Source organism: Schistocerca cancellata, chromosome 4 (genome assembly GCF_023864275.1).
Source record: "Schistocerca cancellata isolate TAMUIC-IGC-003103 chromosome 4, iqSchCanc2.1, whole genome shotgun sequence".
Classification (NCBI taxonomy): domain Eukaryota; kingdom Metazoa; phylum Arthropoda; class Insecta; order Orthoptera; family Acrididae; genus Schistocerca; species Schistocerca cancellata.
Genome location: NC_064629.1, coordinates 722,489,441 through 722,511,599, shown reverse-complemented (window position 1 = coordinate 722,511,599; position 22,159 = coordinate 722,489,441). Strand labels below are relative to the sequence as shown.

At 45.1% G+C, this 22,159-nt stretch overlaps 1 protein-coding gene and 1 pseudogene across 2 annotated transcripts in view; both read left to right on the top strand.

Annotated features, from left to right (window-relative positions):
- Positions 1-22,159, top strand: part of LOC126183770 (uncharacterized) — a 675,939-nt gene that overhangs the window by 138,216 nt on the left and 515,564 nt on the right. Inside the window, exon 2 of one of the 2 annotated variants that reach the window (XM_049926002.1) lies at positions 16,086-16,249. The exons of the other annotated variant lie outside the window; for it this stretch is intronic. Coding sequence (XP_049781959.1) covers positions 16,086-16,249 — 164 coding nt within the window. The remainder of the gene's footprint in view (positions 1-16,085; positions 16,250-22,159) is intronic. 2 annotated transcript variants of the gene reach the window in all.
- Positions 10,112-10,229, top strand: LOC126185973 (5S ribosomal RNA; annotated as a pseudogene).

Genomic DNA, 22,159 nt, shown 5'->3' with positions numbered 1-22,159 from the left:
TCTTTGCTGTAATGACTTCCATCCCAATTCGCGTATCATATCTGCCACACTCTCTCCCCTACTACGTAATAATACAAAATGAGCTGCCCTTTTTTGCACCCTTTCGATGTCCTCCGTCAATCCCACCTGGTAAGGATCCCACACCGCGCAGCAATATTCTAACAGAGGACGAACGAGTGTAGTGTAAGCTGTCTCTTTAGTGGACTTGTTGCATCTTCTAAGTGTCCTGCCAATGAAACGCAACCTTTGGCTCGCGTTCCCCACAATATTAGCTATGTGGTCTTTCCAACTGAAGTCGTTCGTAATTTTAACACCCAGGTACTTAGTTGAATTGACAGCCTTGAGAACTGTACTATTTATCGAGTAATCGAATTCCAACGGAATTCTTTTGGAACTCATGTGGATCACCTCACACTCTTCGTTATTTAGCGTCAACTGCCACCTGCCACACCATACAGCAATCTTTTATAAATCGCTTTGCAACTGACACTGGTCTTCGGATGACCTTACTAGACGGTAAATTACAGCATCATCTGCGAACAACCTAAGAGAACTGCTCAGATTGTCACCCAGGTCATTTATATAGATCAGGAACAGCAGAGGTCCCAGGACGCTTCCCTGGGGAACACCTGATATCACTTCAGTTTTACTCGATGATTTGCCGTCTATTACTACGAACTGCGACCTTCCTGACAGGAAATCACGAATCCAGTCGCACAACTTAGACGATACCCCATAGGCCCGCAGCTTGATTAGAAGTCGCTTGTGAGGAACGGCCGCAAATGAGCGGCCCGTTATTTACTCGAATTATATCGCATGTGCATAGATATCTAATACCACATGTCTCCGCTAACCTAGCAACAAACTGTCGGTTACCTGATACGCAGAATCAGTGATGTATTTCGTTCCAAAGACGGATAAACAAACTACTACACAAGTGGTCATAATGTTTTGGATCACTAGTGTAAATTGCCACATAGAGAAACACCTTAATTTTTTATTGTTGCTTTGAATTAGTTTTTGCTAAAGTTCAACACGGTTCCTTTTACTTTTTGAATTTATTATATGTCACAACTTTGGTGGTCTGTTACGTCTTTCTCAAATAGCAAACCATCTGCACCATGAGTGCCTTACTGTTAATGAAATTTATCTATGACTTAACATAACATCTTTGTTCCTAAATCGTAAAATTACCGCTGTAACCAGAAGGTTCGCTGACTCTTAAGAGAGCATATTATGTGTTAACTCACGTTTTAGCGAAAAGTAATTCATAGCAATATTTAAAAAAATAAAATGTTCAACTTTATAACAGTCACTATTCACGTGGTAAAGAATAAAAGAAAACCTCCGATTTTGGTGTTCTATCGCCAAAAAGTATTTGAGGAAGAATAAATAAAGTGTCTTCGTCAAGGAGGAGCCATAAATTTCAAAATGTGATACATGCAGTAGTCACTTGGACTAATAATACGGCCGGTAGCTTCATAAGAGCGAATTTCATTTTTGCACATCCTAAACATTCTACCTGTCTATCTTACATCAATGAAAATACTTTCCTTTATGCTGTTTTAAGAAGTATGCTCATCACTTTGTTTGCTTGTATTGTTAAGGAGACTTCTGTAGTGTGAAAAGCTGTTCACAGACATGAGAATTTGATTTTATTATAATTAATGTTTGCTGTCGCCATTAGTGAGATCTCGTATTAGTTTAAGCAGCATTATAGTTGAAAGACCCTAAACTTCAGAAATGACGGCTGTTATTTGTTACCTAATCAGGTGTCAGTAAGTGTATTCACACTGTAGATTTGTAAATAATTTTTAAAAATCAGAGGATTCATACAAAACAGAATCTCTTAATTCCCATAGTTTCAAGTGCACGTTTTCCGAATCGTTAGTAAAAATTTGTGATTTTATTTACGGTGTTTCTGAGACCACATATTCTCTAGTCTTGAAAGACACCTACTAGTCAAGAAATATTATTTAATCACAGGCACATATTCGTTTTCTTTTAAATGTGTGATCATATTGCTCTATATGAAAATAGAGTTCAATTGACCATTTGTAGAAATAATTTACGTAGAAACATTATGGAAGACGTAATCTACGTGAAGTGCTCAAAACAATACCTTCCATTTCAGTGATGGAAGTTCTCTAATGGGTGCTCCAGTCACTACGCGCCATACGAGCATAATGACATTCGGTGATGAGAAATTATGATCAGCTGTTTAAAACATCTTGAGCCCTATTTCGTATTACGAACTGAAGTGATCCTGCGTGGTAATATTTTGAAGAGCTACACAAGTACTCTGTACATCTGAGACCTATGCATCAGGCTCCATAATAAACAGTGGAAGTCACTATGTTTCAAGAAACATTCGTGATCAAGTTGTGGGTGACAGACATGTGCTTTGTTGTTCTAAAATATAAGTACAACAGCTAGGGAAAAATGCAGTATTGGCAGATGCTTTCAGCCATATGGTTATAGGAATACTGTAAACCAAAGGTGTATTCTACCGTGTATTACCATTTATACATGTACCCGATTTCATTCGAACACTGCAACGGCGACAGGGTATCATGTGCTAATGTGCTATAGCACATTATAAATATCGCATTAAGATTACGCTCTTTCTCTACGAGTTCGAACTGGAAATAGCACAAAAATTACGGTATTTCTATTCGAATGTGGACTGCTAATCATACTAAAATTATGCCACTTCTGTTCGAATGCAGGCTGACATGCAAATAAAGCGGAGGAAAACATGTTTTGTAGCGCTCTCTCTGCGATAATTACAAACCAGTGTCGAGTGCTGAAGCGTTGGTCTGTCGCAATACGATCAACTCAGAGAAGGGACACAGTTGTGTGTTTCTGAGTAGACATGTTCTGATGTCACGTCATGCACAGCACCAGGTCAGTATTTTTCTTTGAAAGTACAAGGCTAGGATATGAGGGATTTTTGAGTAGCAGTTGACATAATGGTGCCATGGACTTGTCAAGTGCATGCCGGCATGGTAGCTCAGCGTGTTTAGTCAGAAGGCTGGGAATTGAGTGTGGTACTCAACGATGAACTTTAAGGGGCACCTTATGCGTCCTCCTAGACAACATGCCGAACATAATGACGAACAAAATGAAGGTAAAAAAATGAACTGACTGACAATTTTGTCAGCTTCAGTTCGATTCCCATTGCCAGCACTTTTTTTATGTTCCTCGAAATGTTAAACTATTAATTATAACATTTAAATGTATTTAAACAGTTCAGTGTATATACATAAAATTAATATATTCAGTTAAGTTACAATTACTATCCTTGTAAGTCAAAAGGCTGTGCCATCGCATTGTGGCACATTGATAAAATTTTGCACAAGCTGCCACTGGAGCACTGACATCGTCTGTTTTCTGGATCCAGGATGTACTTGTCAATTCAATGAGAAATATAAAGTAGAATCTTACTCCCAGTTGTTAACCTTCCAATAGACATGCAGCACAGGGTTTGCTTTCGATTATTAATACGTATTCACTCCATGAGGAAGAGAAGGAATGCGAGTTTTTTACACTAATAGCCATTACGATTCAAGCATCATGAAGGTGGCGTGTAAAAATCGTCAGTTCGACATTAAGTGTGTTACACACATGGATATACAAATGTTCAACACAACCACACGAAGTAGAAGTAACGTCATCTAGATTCTGTATATAAGGGAAGATAAATCAGCGGTTTCTCATTCAGAGGTCAGCTGGTTTTTTGTGAGAAATCGTGTTATGGGTCGTGTAAGAAGGAGAACCATCTCTCAGCATGTGTCGTAATTCGACAGTCTCAGGATCATGGGCTACTGAAATTGCCGTTTATTGTGTTGTTTCCATTGGTGACGATCTCTCGTAGGTGCCACTTAACTAACCCCCGAGAGGACAGACATTTTGTTCCCTCGGCCGCACAGGATCGTACACCCACGTAACGAACCTTGAGTCAAGAAATGGGCTTATTTTCAGAGAGACAAGTCTACGCACGGACAGTGTGTCGAATGTTGTAGCACCATGGTGACAACTGTTGCGCTTTTCCTTGACGTGGTAGTGGAAGGAGGTACGTCGATCGTGACGCCGCCACAGAGAAGAATGGACACAGAATAGGCTCCACGTTGTCTCCCGGTTCTGTGTGCAACGCCACTATCTAACGTGCCGTATGTGGAGGATGCAAAGAAAATGAACGTGGCCAGATCGCTTGCGTCATCGTTCATGTGGGCCAAGCACCTGACGTGATGCTATGAGGTGGCACTACCTACACAACATGACCACATCTGTTTCACGTAGCAGATAATTTGGACAGCAGGTATTACATTTCTGGGGTGTTAATGCCTCTCTTCGAAGCCTCCGTGATGTTATCTACCAGTTATACAAAGCAATACCACATGCCGTCCATGCTGTCTTGATCCTCCTACGTACAGCCGCGAGGGATTAGCCGAGCGGTCTGAGGCGCTGCAGTCATGGACTGTGCGGCTGGTCCCGGCAGAGGTTCGAAGCCTCCCTCGGGCATGGGTGTGTGTGTTTGTCCTTAGGATAGTTTAGGTTAAGTAGTGTGTAAGCTTAGGGACTGATGACCTTAGCAGTTAAGTCCCATAAGATTTCACACACATTTGAACATTTCATAAATTTAGAAAACCGATATTCGACGTAACTGCAACTGGTGCTTAAACAATATGTCTCCCATGGAGCCCATGACAGTGAGATAAAAGAGATCATCTTGCGTACAAGGAGATACAAATTGTCACTTTCCTCTCGCCCTTTACTCGAGTGGAATAGATCAGTGAACCGGTCAATTTCGTACGAGGTAACATGCGCCATACACTGAATAATGGCATGCCGGGTAAACATGTAGCTGCAGATGTAGAGATCGTAGAACGCAGCAGGGCGTGATTAGTGACATAGCTCATGGCGGTGGATAGCGATTACGTACAATTCTCTCCAAATTACACCACAAATATTCAATAATACTGAGATCTGCTGACTGTGGTGGCCAGGGAAGATACGATAGGTCATTCTCGCACTCACAGCCCTGGAAGCAGGGTACCGGTATCCATGAGACCCATGGAATACCACAATATGGCCACCAACATCATCATCGAACCCCACCACGTTTCACTCTTGGGATGTAAACTTGGACAGAAGTTGGAAAGTGTGTGAAATAAATCTCATCCGACAACGTACTTCCATTGCTCCATAGTGAAGGGTTTATGCCTTTGGTACATTTTCTACACTCATGCTCATAAATTAAGGATAATTGCTGAATGTGGTGCCACACAGCGTGGCACTACACAAAAATGACGCTAATAGCATAGGCACATAGGGAACACACACGACAGAGATCTGTAAGTCCACGGTATTGGTGATAAGTTGAGAAAACCGTCCTGAAATACATGTGCTACAAAACACAACTGTTTCCTGCGCTTGTACCCCGACATCAATATGGGATATGATCTCCATGCACACGTACACAGGCCGCACAACGGGTTGGCATACTCTGGATCAGGTGGTCGAGCAGATGCTGGGGTATAGCCTCCCATTCTTGCACCAGTGCCTGTCGGAGCTCCTGAAGTGTCCTACGGGTTTAAAGACGTGCAGCGATACGTCAACAGAGAGCGTCCCAGACGTGCTCGATGGGGTTTAGGTCTGGAGAACAGGCAGGCCATTCATTTCACCTGATATCTTGTGTTTAAAGGTACTCCTCCACGATGGCAGCTCGGTGGGGCCGTGCGTTATCATCCATCAGGAGGAAGGTGGGACCCACTGCACCCCTGAAAAGTCGGACATAGTGGTGCAAAATGACGTCCCGATACACCTGACATGTTACAGTTCCTCTGTCAAAGACATGCAGGGGTGTACGTGCATCAATCATAATCCCATCCCACACCATCAAACCACGACCTCCACACAGGTTCCTTTCAGGGACATTAAGGGGTTGGTATCTGGTTCCTGGTCACGCCAGATGAAAACCCGGCGAGAATTAAAAAAAATGGTTTAAATGGCTCTGAGCACTATGGGACTTAACATCTGAGGTCATCAGTCCCCTAGAACTTAGAACTACTTAAACCTAACTAACCTAAGGACATCACATACATCCATGCCCGAGGCAGGATTCGAACCTGCGACCGTAGCGGTCGCTCGGTTCCAGACTGAAGCACCTAGAGCCGCTCGGCCACACTGGCCGGCCCGGCGAGAATCACTGTTCAGACTATACCTGTACTCGTCCATGAACATAACCTGGGACCATTGTTCCAATGACCATGTACTGTGTTCTTGACACCAGGCTTTACGGGCTCTCCTGTGACCAGGGGTCAGTATAATGCACCTTACAGGTCTCCGGGTGAATAAACCATGTCTGTTCAGTCGTCTGTAGATTGTGTGTCTGGAGACAACTGTTCCAGTGGCTGCTGTAAGGTCCCGAGCAAAGTCTACCTGCAGTACTCCGTGGCCGTCTGCAGGCACTGATGGTGAGATATCTGTCTTCTTGTGGTGTTGTACACTCTGGACGTCCCATACTGTAGCGCCTGGACACGTTTCCTGTCTGCTGGAATCGTTGCCATAATCTTGAGGTCACACTTTGTGGCACACGGAGGCCCCTTGCTGCGACCTGCTGTGTTTGACCAGCCTCCAGTCGCCCTAGTTATTCTACCCCTCATAACACCATCAATATGAGTTCTTTGAGCCATTTTCAACACACAGTCGCCATAAGCACGTCTGAAAACGTCTGCAGACTTAGTCGCTGCACAGTACTCTGACATGCACCACCACACCTCTGCGTATGTGGATGCTGCCAGCGCCACCGTGCGACGACCGCTGGTCAAATGCACCGCATGGTCATACTCCCAGATGATGTAAACCAGCAAACCGCCCACCAGAGCGTTATTTCACCATGTATCAATATTATCCCTAATTTATGAGCATGAATGTAGTTACGGACATTTGCATCACTGAGGTAAGGCTTAGAAATTCCACCTCGTCCTGCGACATTCAGTTCTGCAGTGACTTTTGCACCTGTCGCCCACATATTTTTCATCACAGTCTTCTTCAATGACCGTCTCTCAACATACACCTTCGGCTGCGTTGTGACGTGGTGGGTGACATTTTCCCGCTTTCCCTTTATGTGGTATAAATATTCGACTTCGTGCTTCTTGAGACACCAAACTACGCTGGTTAGGGACCACCCACCACACGAGTACCAACAATTTGCCCATATTCTCTTTTAATTATCTCCAACGTGATGCACTCACAACTACACAGAACACTGTTCTGACCACGGCTGAGATTTGCAAATTATTGAGAACATTGCACAGGTGCCGTTCGTGGTCAAATACAGCAGCGCAAGCTGACGGCTTGGCTAGAGTCTGCCTTTATGTTCAAGCATACAGTTCTCATAGTGTTTCCGTATTTTTATCCAACCCCTGTACGCCTTGTGCGTGTATTATTGTCAGAGGCACGTTGTTGGATTGCTGCAAGAAGTATGAGCATTTCACTGCCCTCCAAACTAGTGTCGACTATTGACTGTTTCACTGCTTACAAAACTCTCAGCATGCTGTACCTGTTAAGCTCTAGAACACCTTACGAGTATACCCTTTGTGTGGCTTAGATTCAGTCTAAATCTACAAGACCTACTGCTTCAGAAATCTGCCACTGTCACTGAATAACCTTCAGGCCAACAGTTAATTTTTTTCAAAAAAATGTTGTGTGTCTAAGTGACGCAGAGCTGTGTGATGTTTCGTCAATTGCCACTTTTAGTGAGCAGTCTGTTTGGTCTCCTATGGGAAGCTTACTAGTACAGTGGTGGATTTACGAGGGTTGGAACATTAATAGTGGCAACTATTTATTTACAGCTCGTACGAAATAGATACGTGTTTCAAAGTTTTACTGACCTTCAGAGTAGTCACCAGTATTGTGTATAACCCGTTGCCAGCGATGTGGAAGTCATAGGATACTCTTAGCAGTGCCAGTTGTGTTGACAGTTCGAGCGGCACGGTCTATTGCCCGACGGATTTGTAGCAGTTCTGAAGCGAATGCCGTGAAGAGTTTCCTTCAGTTTAGAAATCGAGTTGAACTCACGAGGGCTTTAAGTCAGGGGAGTGCAGTAGGTGGTATAGCCTTTAGCAGCCCCATCAGTCAAACAAATCAGTAACAGCTCGCATTGTAAGCGCGTGAGCACTGTCCTGCAAAATGATGGTCAGGTCCTGCAGAAAGTGTCACCACTTCTGTCTCTAAGCTGGTCGTAGGTTGTGTTCCAAAAATGAACAGCATAGAGACAGAAGTGATGACACTTTCTGCAGGACCTGACCATCATTTTGCAGAACACTGCTCAAAAACGTACAGTACAAGCTGCTACTGATTCGTCTGACTGATGGGGCTGTTACGTGCTATGGCGCATACTGCACTCCCCTAACTTAAGCCCTCGTAAGTTGAACAAGATTTCTAAACTGAAGGAAACTCTTCACCGCATTCGCTTCAGAAATGCTACAAATTCGTCGGGCAGTAGACCGCGCCGCTCGAACTGTCAACACAACTGGCACTGTTAAGAGTATCCTACGGCTCACACATCGATGGCAACGGGTTATACACAATGCTGGTGACTACTTTGAAGGTCAGTAAAACTTTGAAACACGTATCTATTTTGTACGAGCTGTAAATAAATAGTTGCCACTATTAAAGTTCCAACCCTCGTATTCTATTTAACAGCTTGAGAAGCTGAGGTGACAAAAGTCATGGGATACCTCCTAATATCGTGTCGGACCTCCTTTTCTCTGACGTAGTGCAGTATCTCGACGTGGCATCGGCTCAGCAAGTCGTTGGAAGTCCCCTGCACTTTATGTCCCCTGCCCTGTTATGTCTCTGTCGCCGTCCATAATTGCGAAAGTGTTGCCGGTGACGGATTTTGTACGCTAACTGACATTAATGTTCGCTGGGATTCATGTCGGGCTATCTGAGTGGCCAAATCATTCACTCGAACTGTCAAGAAGTTTCTTAAATCCAGCCGGGCGGAGTGGCCGAGCGGTTCTAGGCGCTACAGTCTGGAACCGCGCGGCCGCTACGGTCGCAGGTTCGAATCCTGCCTCGGGCATGGATGTGTGTGATGTCCTTAGGTTAGTTAGATTTAAGTAGTTCTAAGTTATAGGGGACTGATGACTTCAGCAGTTAAGTCCCATAGTGCTCAGAGCCATTTGAACCATTTTTTTTTCTTAAATCCATTCGCGAACTACGCCCGGTGACATGTTTGGGAACACGAGGGCCACAAACGACTGCAAATGGTCTCCAAGAAGCCGAACATAATAATTTCCAATCTATGATCGGTTCAGGTGGACCAGAGGGCCCGGTTCATTCAACGTAAACACAGCTCACACCATTATGGAGCCACTACCAGCTTGCGCAGTGACTTGTTTACAGCTTGGTCCAAGCCTTCGTGGGGTCTGCGCCACACTCGAACCCTACCGTTAGGTGTTACCAACTGAAATCGATAGGCATCTGACCAGGCCACGGTTTCCTAGTCGTCTAGGGCCCAGCCGATATGGTCACGAGCCCAGGAGAGGCGCAGAGGCGATGTCGTGCTGTTACAAAGGGCACAGGCGTCGGTCGTCTGCTGTTATAGCCCATAAAAGCCAAATTCATCTCACGGTCCTAACGGATACGTTTCTGCAGTTACTTCAAGCAGTTTTGTTTGTCTGTTAGCAACGACAACTCTGCGCAAACACTCCTGATCTCCAACTGCCATTCCGCGTTCAAAGTCTGTTAATTCCCGTCGTGCGGCCGTAATCACATTGACACCTTTTCACATGAATCACCTGCGTACAGATGACAGCTTCGCCAGTGCCTACCCTTTTATACGCTTTATACGCAATACTACCGCCGTCTGTATATTTGCTCATCGCTACCCCACGACTTTTGTCACCTCTGTGTAATTTATATTAATTATTTTTTTAGATATGAAACTGTACTTGCATGGGGCATTTGCAGTCAGTACCAAATAAGTGAGTCAGGTGTGGCAGTCACTTGATTGTATTTAAAATATGAAATAATTGCTTTTATTTCACAATATGTCTGTTACTTCTAAATTAATTATTGTTATCTGTTATACCATTTCTGCAACGGCCTTGCTGCAGTGGATACACCGGTTCCCGTGAGATCACCGAAGTTAAGCGCTGCCGGGCGTGGTCGGCACTTGGATGGGTGACCATCCAGGCCGCCATGCGCTGTTGCCATTTTTTGAGGTGCACTCAGCCTCGTGATGCCAATTGCGGAGCTACTCGACCGAATAGTAGCGGCTTCGGTCTGGAATAACCATCATAACGGCCGGGAGAGCGGTGTGCTGACCCCGTACCCTCCTACCTGCATCCTCCACTGAGGATGACACGGCGGTCGGATGGACCCGGTAGGCCACTCGTGGCCTGAAGGCGGAGTGAGTGAGTTATATCTTTTCTGAAACAATGAACGTGTTTCCATCACAACACTAAAATGAAACAATAATATGATTATAAAATTAACAATTTCGTTATAGTTGCTTTTCTGGGTCTATATTGTTATTTTGAGACAAACCGAACAGTTGCTAATGATCTTTTATGGATTGCTTCCTTCCACACCATTACCAGGCAATATTTCGATGGCGTTGACGTCCAGAGAGTCCTAGGAATGCATATTCCAGGCGGCTGCTGTTGTGTACGTTATGGCAGCCGGGTTGAACTGCGTCAGGCGTCTCCCAGCAATGACTAAGTGCATGTATAATACACTCAGAGCCTAAGTCTTGTCCTCTTAGAAGACACTGAAAAATCGCACATCAGTCCTCACTCTAGTCACATTAATGTGACCATCTGTCAAAAGCCTGAATAACCATCTTTTGCAGCGCGGATCGCTGCGGGACGTGCAAGAAGAGAGTTAATAAGGTTCTGGAAGGTACTGACAGGGATGTGGAGCTATGCCGACTACAGTGCCGTGGCCAGCTGCGCTAGATTTCTTGGTTTAAGATCCATGACGCCGACCGAGGTGGTGCCATAAATTCTCAATTGGGTTTAAAAATCAAATGGTTCAGATGGCTCTAAGCACTATGGGATTTAACATCTGAGGTCATCAGTCCCGAGAACTTAGAACTACTTAAACCTAACTAACCTAAGTACATCACACACCTCCACGCCTGAGGAAGGATTCGAACCTGCGACCGTAGCAGTCGCACGGTTCCGGACTGAAGCACCTAGAACCGCTCGGCGACAGTTGCCGGCAATTGGGTTTAAATCCGGGCATTTTGGTGTTTTGGGAAGTGTAGCAAACTCGTCCTGGTGTTATTAGCATCACCATCGTATACTGGGAGCTATGTGACATGTTGCATGTCCTGCTAGTAGATGCCATTATGCCGAAGAAAAACAAACTTCATGTAGGTATGGACATCCCTAAGGATACGAAAACTTTCCTCAGACGGTAATGCTCCCTCTTACGACGATCGTTGCAGGATGTTTGTTTTCAGTCATAAAACATGATTCATTTGGAAAGGGCACCTGTCGCCACTGAGTAGACAGCCAGTTGCGGTACTGGCGTGCAAATTCCAGCATTCGTCGTCGATGAACGGCAGCCAACATAGGTGCATGAACCAGGTGCCTGCTGCAGAGGTGCATACGCAGCAACGTTCATCTGGTTCATCTGGGCGGTCAGTTGCCCGACAGTTGCACGTCTATTCGCCCGTACACATTTCCGGTGCATCCCTGTCGCCTATGGCCCGTTTTGCACCATCTAACATTCTGCGTGGTGTCTGTTGTTCTATGTCGTGTCTCCCTACCGCTTTCGCGCAACGACGCTCTGAGCGTGTTTTTTAGGGAATTGACTAGTTTGAACCTGGGACCTGTTGCTGGTAAGGAGACGCCAGACCACACATGACATGTAGAGTTCAGAAGAGTTCAGTGAGACTAGCGATGATATAACCAAATACTTAATGATTTCAGCGTCAGCTCCACTGCACTCCCTGTAAAAGAATCTTAATACTAACTAAATTTAGTGGAAGGGGTTCAAGGCTTTCCTATTTTTAGTTAGCTGGTAAAATAACGTCGAAAAAGCAGTCAAGTTTACCATTGGCAATTTTATTCTACTCACAAAACGTTGTTTATAAACTGCACTATTGATAAAAGGAAAGCCGGCCGCGGTGGCCGTGCGGTTCTGGCGCTGCAGTCCGGAACCGCGAGGCTGCTACGGTCGCAGGTTCGAATCCTGCCTCGGGCATGGGTGTGTGTGATGTCCTTAGGTTAGTTCGGTTTAAGTAGTTCTAAGTTCTAGGGGACTTATGACCTAAGATGTTGAGTCCCATAGTGCTCAGAGCCATTTGAACCATTTGATAAAAGGAAATGTTTTAATACAGGATGATAAAAACCAACTGCGTTCAACAAAAATGTGAACGAATATTCCCTGAATGGGTTTCAAAGTTCTACAATGGATCGAAGGATGACCTATGCCAATCACATCTATAATCTAGGTTTAAATTAAGTTTCACAAAAGAGAAAACTATCAAAATGGTCTACAGTGACCCTCAATTTTCTTTAATTACTTATCTAACTTGTCATAAATTACAGTGGCTGATGTGGCTTCTCAATAATTATGTAACAGAAAAATCATCGCGTTTCAGATTTTAACTTACGTAGCAAAAGTGAATACCATGAGCTTTAATTGACGATCGACACTAGTGTTGCGCAATACGGGGGTGTAACAGATGAGACTTCTGCAGTTCTGAGTGAAGCTTTATGCGCTGTTATGCGGCATCGCGTGCGTTCATTACCTTGTCGTTGCTTAGGCAGTGTCAGGGGGCGTCGGTCGGCACAGCTCCACGCACCTCGCCGTCTCGGAAGCAACTCCTTCCTAACTTCTCCTTACTACAATTTACCGAAGTTGGTTTAAAAAAGCTATCTGGCTGGGTTTTCATCTGACCAATCAGGGTCTCAATGTTAACCTTAAGCTCCGCCTACAAAAATTCTGTCCATCCAATGAGAAACGTTATACGTTTCGTGGTGGGGCAATGTTTTTAACGTTTGCAACGTAACAGAGACGCGAAAAAGTCTCACGCTAAAACTTGCAGCTGGTGTGGCCCTTTTAGTGTTATCGTAAGATCTATATTGTTCTTCTGGAGGGCTCTATCTTTTAACATGGGCTGGGGGGTGGTCCTGGCGGTTAGCTGGCGACGTGGGTGTCCGTCCCTTATCGTAGGGCCTCCTAGCTTAACACGGTTCTGCGCTCGGCTTTTGTTCTCGTTTCTCACCTCGGAACTGCGTCTGTCTCACGTTGGGAAGGTATGACATGCATTTAGGCATTCTTGTGCTAGTCTGTGGTATTCCATTTGCTCACTCGTTACTCGTATTACTTTGGTTAATTTAATGTCACGATTTATTCGGAGCTATGTGACATACAACTGGATTTGCTTATCATGTCAGGGTTTTCATGGAAGGTGTTGGATTTGCCTGACACCTTACAACCATAGTTGTCTTGACCATGGTTTTGGATAGCTCCCTTTTGCCATCCACGGTGTATTCTAACCACGGTGGCACTCCAGCAGTTTAAAAACTTAGCCTTCTCGTAAATGCTTCCATCCTTGGCCCTAAAGCCAATGATCATCTCCTTTTGGACGTCAGATAACTCGCTCCGTTTGCGCAATACGACAACGAGTGCACTGTTGTTCACGTCCCCCGACACGCTTTATATTCTCTCCACTGTTAGGGCTGCTACCTGCCGTTTGTGACTGGTTATTGGGCGTATACGTCGGACACAGGTGGTGGTCGCATTAAAGTGACTGGTTCGTCTACATCTTCATGAGGGTATCCTTCTGTTTCCTTTCTTCCCTGAAGCAAAATTCATCCTCGCTGCGTCCCCTTGATCGACCAGCCTAGATTCTTCATCTTGGCAATCAAATTATTTGTTACAAGCGTTCTTTTTCTTGTAGACTACCCTCATTTACCTTCGATTTCGGCATACAAGAGTCCTCCGCCATCATTATTACACTCAGGCATCAATCCCGGTTCAGAATATTTCGTAATTTCACCACATTTTTGTGCATCTGGGATGTTGAGACACTCACAAAACGCTCGTTGTTGTCGACACTTTCTCGAATCTCCCGGAACATTGTGTGCCACATGTAAATTCTTGGTTGAGAGATGGCTTCCTTCTCGAATCAGGCCCACCGTCTCAGAACCCGATATTCTGAGTTCAACTCAAAATTTGATTGAATGTCGCCGCTCGATTAACCGCTGCATCTTGAGTCTCGACATGTAATCAAAACACAATAAGCGCCAACTGTGATCCTCACTCTGACAGTGCCGGGAAGTGACTGCGCCAAGTCGCATTCGTTATCCAAGGAACGTCACCTCCGTTACAGCCGAAAACGGTTCGCTGGTTCGCTGGAGAATTTTATCCCCGAAACTTTTGGAACAAACTCCTTAACACAAACTAGATACACTACTGGCCATTAAAATTGCTACACCACGAAGATGACGTGCTACAGATGCGAAATTTAACCGGCGTGAAGAAGATGCTGTGATATGCAAATTATTAGCTTTTCAGTGCATTCACACAAGATTGGCACCGGTGGCGACACCTATAACGTGCTGACATAAGGAAAGTTTCCAACCGATTTCTCATACACAAACAGCAGTTGAACGGCGTTGCCTAGTGAAACGTTTTTGTGAGGACAAATGCGTACCATCACATTTCCGACTTTGATAGAAGTCGGATTGTAGCCTATCGCGATTGCGGTTTATCGTATCGCGACATTGCTGCTCGCGTTGGTCGAGATGCAATGACTGTTAGCAGAATATGGAATCGGTGGGTCCAGGAGGGTAATACGGAACGCCGTGCTAGATCCCAACGGCCTCGTATCACTAGAGGTCGAGATGACAGGCATCTTATCTGCATGGCTGTAACGGAACGTGCAGCCACGTCTCGATCCCTGAGTCAACAGATGGGGACTTTTGCAAGACAACAACCATCTGCACGAACAGTTCGACGACGTTTGCAGCAGCATGGACTCTAAGCTCGGAGACCATGGCTGCGGTTACCCTTGACGCTGCATCACAGGAGCGCCTGCGATTGTGTACTCAACGACGAACCTGGGTGCACGAATAGCAAAACGTCATTTTTCGGATGAATCCAGGTTCTATTTGCAGAGTCATGATGGTCGCATCCGAGTCTGGCGACATTGCGGCGGACGTACATTGGAAGCGTGTGTTCGTCATCGCCATACTGGCGTATCACCCGGCGTGATGGTTGGGGTGCCATTGGTTACACGTCTCGGTCACCTCTTGTTCGCATTGACGGCACTCTGAACACTGGACGTTACATTTCAGATGTGTTACGACCCGTGGCTCTACCCTTCATTCGATCCCTGCAAAACCTTACATTTCAGCAGGATAATGCACGACCGCATGTCGCAGGTCCTGTACGGGCCTTTCTGGATACAGAAAATGTTCGACTGCTGCCCTGGCCAGCACATTCTCCAGATCTCTCACCAATTGAAAACGTCTGGTCAATGATGGCCGAGCAACTGGCTCTTCACAATATGCCAGTCATTACTCTTGACGAACTATGGTATCGTGTTGAAGCTGCATGGGCAGCTGTACCTGTACACTCCATCCAAGCTCTGTCTGACTCAATGCCCAGGCGTATCAAGGCCGTTATTACGGCCAGAGGTGGCTGTTCTGGGTACTGATTTCTCAGGATCTATGCAGCCAAATTGCGTGAAAACGTAATCACGTGTCAGTTCTAGTATAATATATTTGTCCAATGAATACCCATTTATCAACTGCATTTCTGCTTGGTGTAGCAATTTTAATGGCCAGTAGTGTATTATTTATGGGGCAACAAAGTGGTCGTAATCCAGTAACCGATCAATGTTCATTGCTCTTGACATCAATACCCATAGAACCGTGTCAGGGTTTTGGTGATGATCTGCACAATGTGATCGATGTAGAACTACGTGCAGGCTGTAGAGCGTCGCTGTTTGGGAAGTGCCGTCGGGCTGGTACGGCAGCGTTGCTACTCACAGCTGATGGTGCGAGCGACAGGACGGGAGTGGACGGCGTGCACGGTTTGTGTTGTAGCGCCGGAGCTGCTGGAGGACCTGTTGGCCGCCATAGCGGAGGAGCACGTCCTGCACCGCAAGCACCTGCACATGCTCGTCACGCCGGCCATCACCAGCCTCGACCTGTCGCTCGGCACCGGCGACACGCTCTCCGGCTTCCGCTTCATGCTCCAGCGCTGCAAGGTACGTCCCAGGTAACAGCTCACTCCCGTGCAGGGACGGAGGCAGTGAACATGTGCATCACACGGCCCCTCCGCCACAGGCACTGAGACGCTACTGGCGTGACGTGGGCGATAGTTTTCAAATGGAGAAAGTAGTCAGCCGTTACTTATAGTTTGCCAGCGACGATAGTCTGCTGGTGGGGACACACATGTGATAAGTAATGTTTTAGCAAGGAGGTTGTCAGAGTTATACAGGGTGAGTCACCTAACGTTACCGCTGGATATATTTCGTAAACCACATCTAATACTGACGAACCGATTCCACAGACCGAACGTGAGGAAGGGGCTAGTGTAATTGTTTAATACAAAAATGCACGGAAGTATGTTTTGTAACACAAACCTGCGTTTTTTTAAAGTGGAACCACGTTAGTTTTGTTATCACATCTGAACATATAAACAAATACGTAATCAGTGCCGTTTGTTGCATTGTAAAATGTTAATTACATCCGGAGATATTGTAACCTAAAGTTGACGCTTGAAACATTGTCCTCACTTCATTGCAGGGGCCCAAACAGCTGCAACATACATCGCGTTTCTACAGAATGATCTGCCAATGTTGCTCGAAAATGTCCCACTGGAAACGCGTCGACGTATGTGGTATCAGCATGATGGTGCACCTGCACATTCCGCAATTAACACTAGGCTGACCCTTGACAGTATGTTCGACGGGCGTTTCATAGGACGTGGAGGACACATAAATTGGCCAGCCCGTTCTCCTGATCTTACATCTCTGGACTTCTTTCTGTGGGGTACGTTAAAGGAGAATGTGTACCGTGATGTGCCTACAACCCCAGAGGATATGAAACAACGTATTGTGGCAGTCTGCGGCGACATTACACCAGATGTACTGCGGCGTGTACGACATCCATTACGCCAGAGATTGCAATTGTGTGCAGCAAATGATGGCCACCACATTAAACATCTATTGGCCTGACATGTCGGGACACACTCTATTCCACTCCGTAATTGAAAACGGAAACCACGTGTGTACGTGTACCTCACCCCTCATGGTAATGTATATGTGCGTCAGTGAAAAAGACCAATAAAAAGATGTTAGCATGTGGACGTAATGTGCTGTTCCAGTCTCTTCTGTACCTAAGGACCATCACCGTTCCCTTTGGATCCCTATGTAATTCGGTGCTCTCCGATACACACGATCCAACAGCGGAGGAGTGGTACTCAAGCGTCAACTTTAAGTTACAATATCTCCGGATGTAATTAACATTTTACAATGCAACAAACGGCACTGATTACGTATTTGTTTATATGTTCAGATGTGCTAACAAAACTAACGTGGTTCCATTTAAAGAAACGTAGGTTTGTGTTAAAAAACATACTTCCGTGCATTTTTTTATGGTTTGTAGTAACCAGTTACACTAGCCCCTCTCCTCACGTTCGGTCTGTGGAATCGATTCGTCAGTATTTGATGTGGTTTACGAAATATATCCAGCGGTAATGTTAGGTGACTCACCCTGTATAAGGGGCGGATAAAAAATTTCCCCAGGCCGTACAGTCCAGAATCAGTATGCCAATCAGGCAAAATAACCCTGACCATTGAGGCAACCATCCCACCATAGCACTAGGTTGAAGATACCTGTTTGGTAAAATACTGTGTCTTGCTGCGCGAAGAAGTCTGTAACAGCCTGCTGCACATCCTCGTCTGACAGGAGTCGCCGACCCTTCAAGGACTTTTTTAAGGGACCGAAGGTGTAATCGTCGCATGGTGAGAGAGGAGGACTATAGGGTGGGTGCTCGCATGCCTCCCGGACTGACCGTGTTGGGCGGGGAGTAAGTTACTTGACCGGTTTAAAGTTTTGATGCCGTCTTTAATCACGTGAGCCTGGCAACTAATTTGGTGGTCAGCCAGAAAGCGAAGGGAAACATACTGACCTTAGTTTCCAGTCTGCACGGAAGTGCAGAAAAGTGTCTATTTTCCATTTCTTTGCGGGATCAGGACTATGATTTCAGTAAAAGTTTAAAGTTCCAAAGATTTAATTTAAGTTTCTCACAAACAGCACTTAAAATTGCGTTATGTTAAATTGAAAACAAGTCTTTCTAACCTAACAGCACCTTTAGCAGTTCAGAGGCGACCTCTACGGTAACTTCCTACCAGATTGTTTTTCGCCCTAACTAACATCACTCAATTGAAAGTTCGCAACAAATGTTCAAAACTTAATGCTCGCCATAAAAGTGGAAATAAATTCACCACTTGCCACGCGGAATTGAATTTCACACGGACGGCACACTAACAGTTATTTTACCGAATTCTAAACGATCCAGGACTGTGTACAGTCCTCGCGAGTTCACTATCCGTTTTCACTGCCAAATACGCGCTTGTCACAGTTCGGGTCTCACGTCATCCGAGGCAGAGCGCGACCAGACGTTTAACTGGCGTGGACCTCACAGGGTCTGAGAGCGAAGTGAACCTTTCTGCTGCTTTATGGGCTGTATTTATAAGGTGCTGGTGCGGACTGCCGAGAAAACATCTGTTGTCTCTGTCTATTTGCTTACGGCGGCAGTCTACAAACGACCGCTATCTCGGGCACATAATCTTTAATAATAAAGTTACTAATTAGTTCAGAAACTTCTTAATTTTTTCTGGTATGCAGATAAGCAGTGTAAAAGCACGTAGAAAGTTTCAGCTTGCTAGAATGAAAACTTTGCTTAATAGAATTTATTTAGTGGAACTAATGGTAGATTGTTGCCTCTGAATCATACCTTTGCTAAGACTTATATCAGTTGCTATTTATGTTACAAGTCTTAAACTTGGTGTAGCTCTATTATTTGATATATTTGATAATCTGGTTTAACCAAAATCCTCTATCATTAAAATTTCAAGTACTTAATCTACAACACTTAGGTACGTTTTAGTTACAAAATTAGTTTTTATTTAATTACTCAAAAACTATAAGTGGTAGATTAACGTGGACTCTCTGTTATAATTTTTGGGTGTACTGAAGCATAAAACAAACTTTCAAGTTTCTAAGTCAATTATTTAGTGCCTCTGATTTTTCCGAAAAACGTGGATTTTGGCGTTAATTTTTGTTTTATGGTTTTGGAAACCAGCATCACTTATTTATAACTTCCAACTGTACCTTCTGACCAAATTCTGGCTTCCTAGCATCATTATTTAGCGCCTCTGATTTTCTCGTAAAACGGCATTTTTCCTAAGTTTAGAACATCAAGACTTGGTATTTGGAACATTATTACACTAAACTATAATTTAACAAAGTTTTAAACATAAATTTTGATTTTTAATTTCATACTAAATTGTGGTGCAATACTTGTGTGCTACATGCAGACGCGTTAAGGTGACGTGGCGCTACTAGCAGTGAACTGGGGTAAGTCCCGGCGCACTGGCTCGCCTCTGTATCTCACAAATGATACAGCGCCTGGTTTGCTTCAACCGGCATATTGTGTCGAATCGTGACCAGTACGGAACTTGGTATACCATTCCACAATGTTGGTTTTCGACAGACATGCTGCTGCATACAAATTTTTCATTCTCCAATGGATGTCTGTCGGTGTTTGTCCTTCGGCGGCCAAGGAAAGAATAACAGCAGTTTGGTCCTATTTGGACGTATTTGGTAATAACGTCGCCATCGTTCACATCTCCGCATTTATCGCACGCACGACCGAAAGATGCGAATACCACACTAATTCCTTGTCTATATGTCGGTGCGTACGTACTCGCATCGAAGTCGCGCTGCGTTGCGTATACACTGCAGCGACCTCAAGCGTAAACTTCTTAATCGCCCCTTATAAAACTTCCGTAGAAAGTTTAGGGAAATAATTTCTTGATGTTTGTGGAACTAGGGAGGAAAAACGATGGTATAAATAAGCTGCGAACACAGAGGAAAGACAGAAACAATAATGACGCTGCTTCAGTAATAAGCAGCACATCGGCTGCTTGATAAACACACGCTTATTCGTTAAGTACCTATGGGATTTGAGAAGACGATTACGCAAAAATTACAAGACCTGCAGATAACAGATGCGTATCATTGGGCAGAGCATCTTTCCAAGTTTTTAACTCATATTACAGGAGCTCAATAAGGGTTGTGGTGCGATAAACGTCAATATATGCGTGCGACTTGTTGAAATCGCTGTTGATGCTGACCCCCTCCGCCACCTTTTGGAGATCTGTTCCTTGGGTTGTCTATCCGCAGGTTCAAGCGAATTACCTGTAACAATATGGAGCGAATAATTTTTTCACATGTTCTTACACGCATACTCCTTAGTGATACGCACTGTAGGTATGTCATCACGGAGCATATTATGAATCGAGACTTGGAGAGATGCTGTATCGACTGGTGTCATTTTTCTGTATGTCTCGTAGTTTTTTATGCAGGCTTCTTCTGAAATCCCAGAGGTATAAGTGTCTGTCAAATGAGACTGGAACTCCAGCCATAATGCATATACCGCACCATAGATGGTCCCACTGTTGTTACGTTTCGATACTGTCACCGCTCTGGCTGGGGAACGGCATAGTGCCACTTCACCGGTGCATACAGATGATCGGTTGTCACGTTGATTGTTGGCGGACTAGTCTATCGTGTCCGCCCATCTGCTGACATTGAGGCAAGCAAAGGAGCAGAGAGGTGTGGTTCGTTTTCTGGTGGCTGAATTTGCTGGCATAAGCGAAATTCACAGTCGCATGTCCGCTGTGTACGGTGGACACTGCATGTCTCTGAGGTGTATACACGAGTGGCAGAGTAGTTTCCGAGAAGGGGCTCTTCAATGCAAGACAATCGGCGCCAAGAGAGGTCCATCTAGCCATTATCCCCTGATCTGATGGGGCGGATTGATAGCCTTACTCGAGTAGACCGACGAATCACGGAGGAAGAAATTCGTGTTCAGCTCTGCATCAGCCATCGCTCCGTTTATGCCATCATCAAAGACTACTTGCATTACCGCCAAATGTTCGGGCAATGGGTGCCGCATAACGTGACGTAGGGGGAGAAGATGGACAGAATGGCTTCAAGTCTGATTCATCTGCTGTGGTACCACGAGGAAGGGCATGTGTTTCTGTCCCGTATCGTTACAGGGGACGAAACGTTGTATGTACCACCATTTCGAGCCCGGGGCAAATGACAAAGCCAACATTGGAAATGTCCAACATCTCCCCCCCTCGCCCCCCCCCCTCCGCCCTCCAAGTAACCCGAAACTGTTCGCGTAAGTTCTTCTTCGATTGTAGCGGCCCTCTGCTCGTCGATTTTTCTCGAGTGTCGAACCAAAATCAATGCGCAGTGCTATGAAGACACTTGGCAGAAAATGCGACACGTTATAAAGTCAAAATGACCAGGAATACTGTAGGGCTAAACCATTCTGCTCCACGATAACTCCCGCAGCCATACTGCCAATCGGACGAAGGCTACGCTTCAGATTTGATAGGGAAATACTGCAAAATCCTCCGCACAGTCCGGATCTTCCATCGTGAAAATTCACGTCTTTGGTGCCCAGAAGAAAGACATGCGTAGACATTGGTTTCAGTCGGGCGGGGAAGTGAAAGAGTGGACGCGGTTGTAGATCCCTCAGCGGCTGACCGCGTCCTACGAAACAGGAATTGATCGTGTCGTCACCCAGTGAGGTAACTGTATTAGTGGGTGTGCTGATTGCTTTTGAATGGAACCATTCCATTCTTCTGTTGTGGCGGGTTTTCGGATTTTATTTGACTGCTCTTCATGTTTTCGAATAACCCTTTATAATTCATTCCAGTGGCCAATAAAAGTGAATGAATAAAGAGGAACACATTAGGGGCGTATGAACAAGAATGACGGAAATGAGTAGTGACGGGGAAAGTTGAATTCAACATAAAAAAGTGGATAAATGTAGGGATAGGTAGGTCGAGTGAAGATAGGTGGCCCAGTGA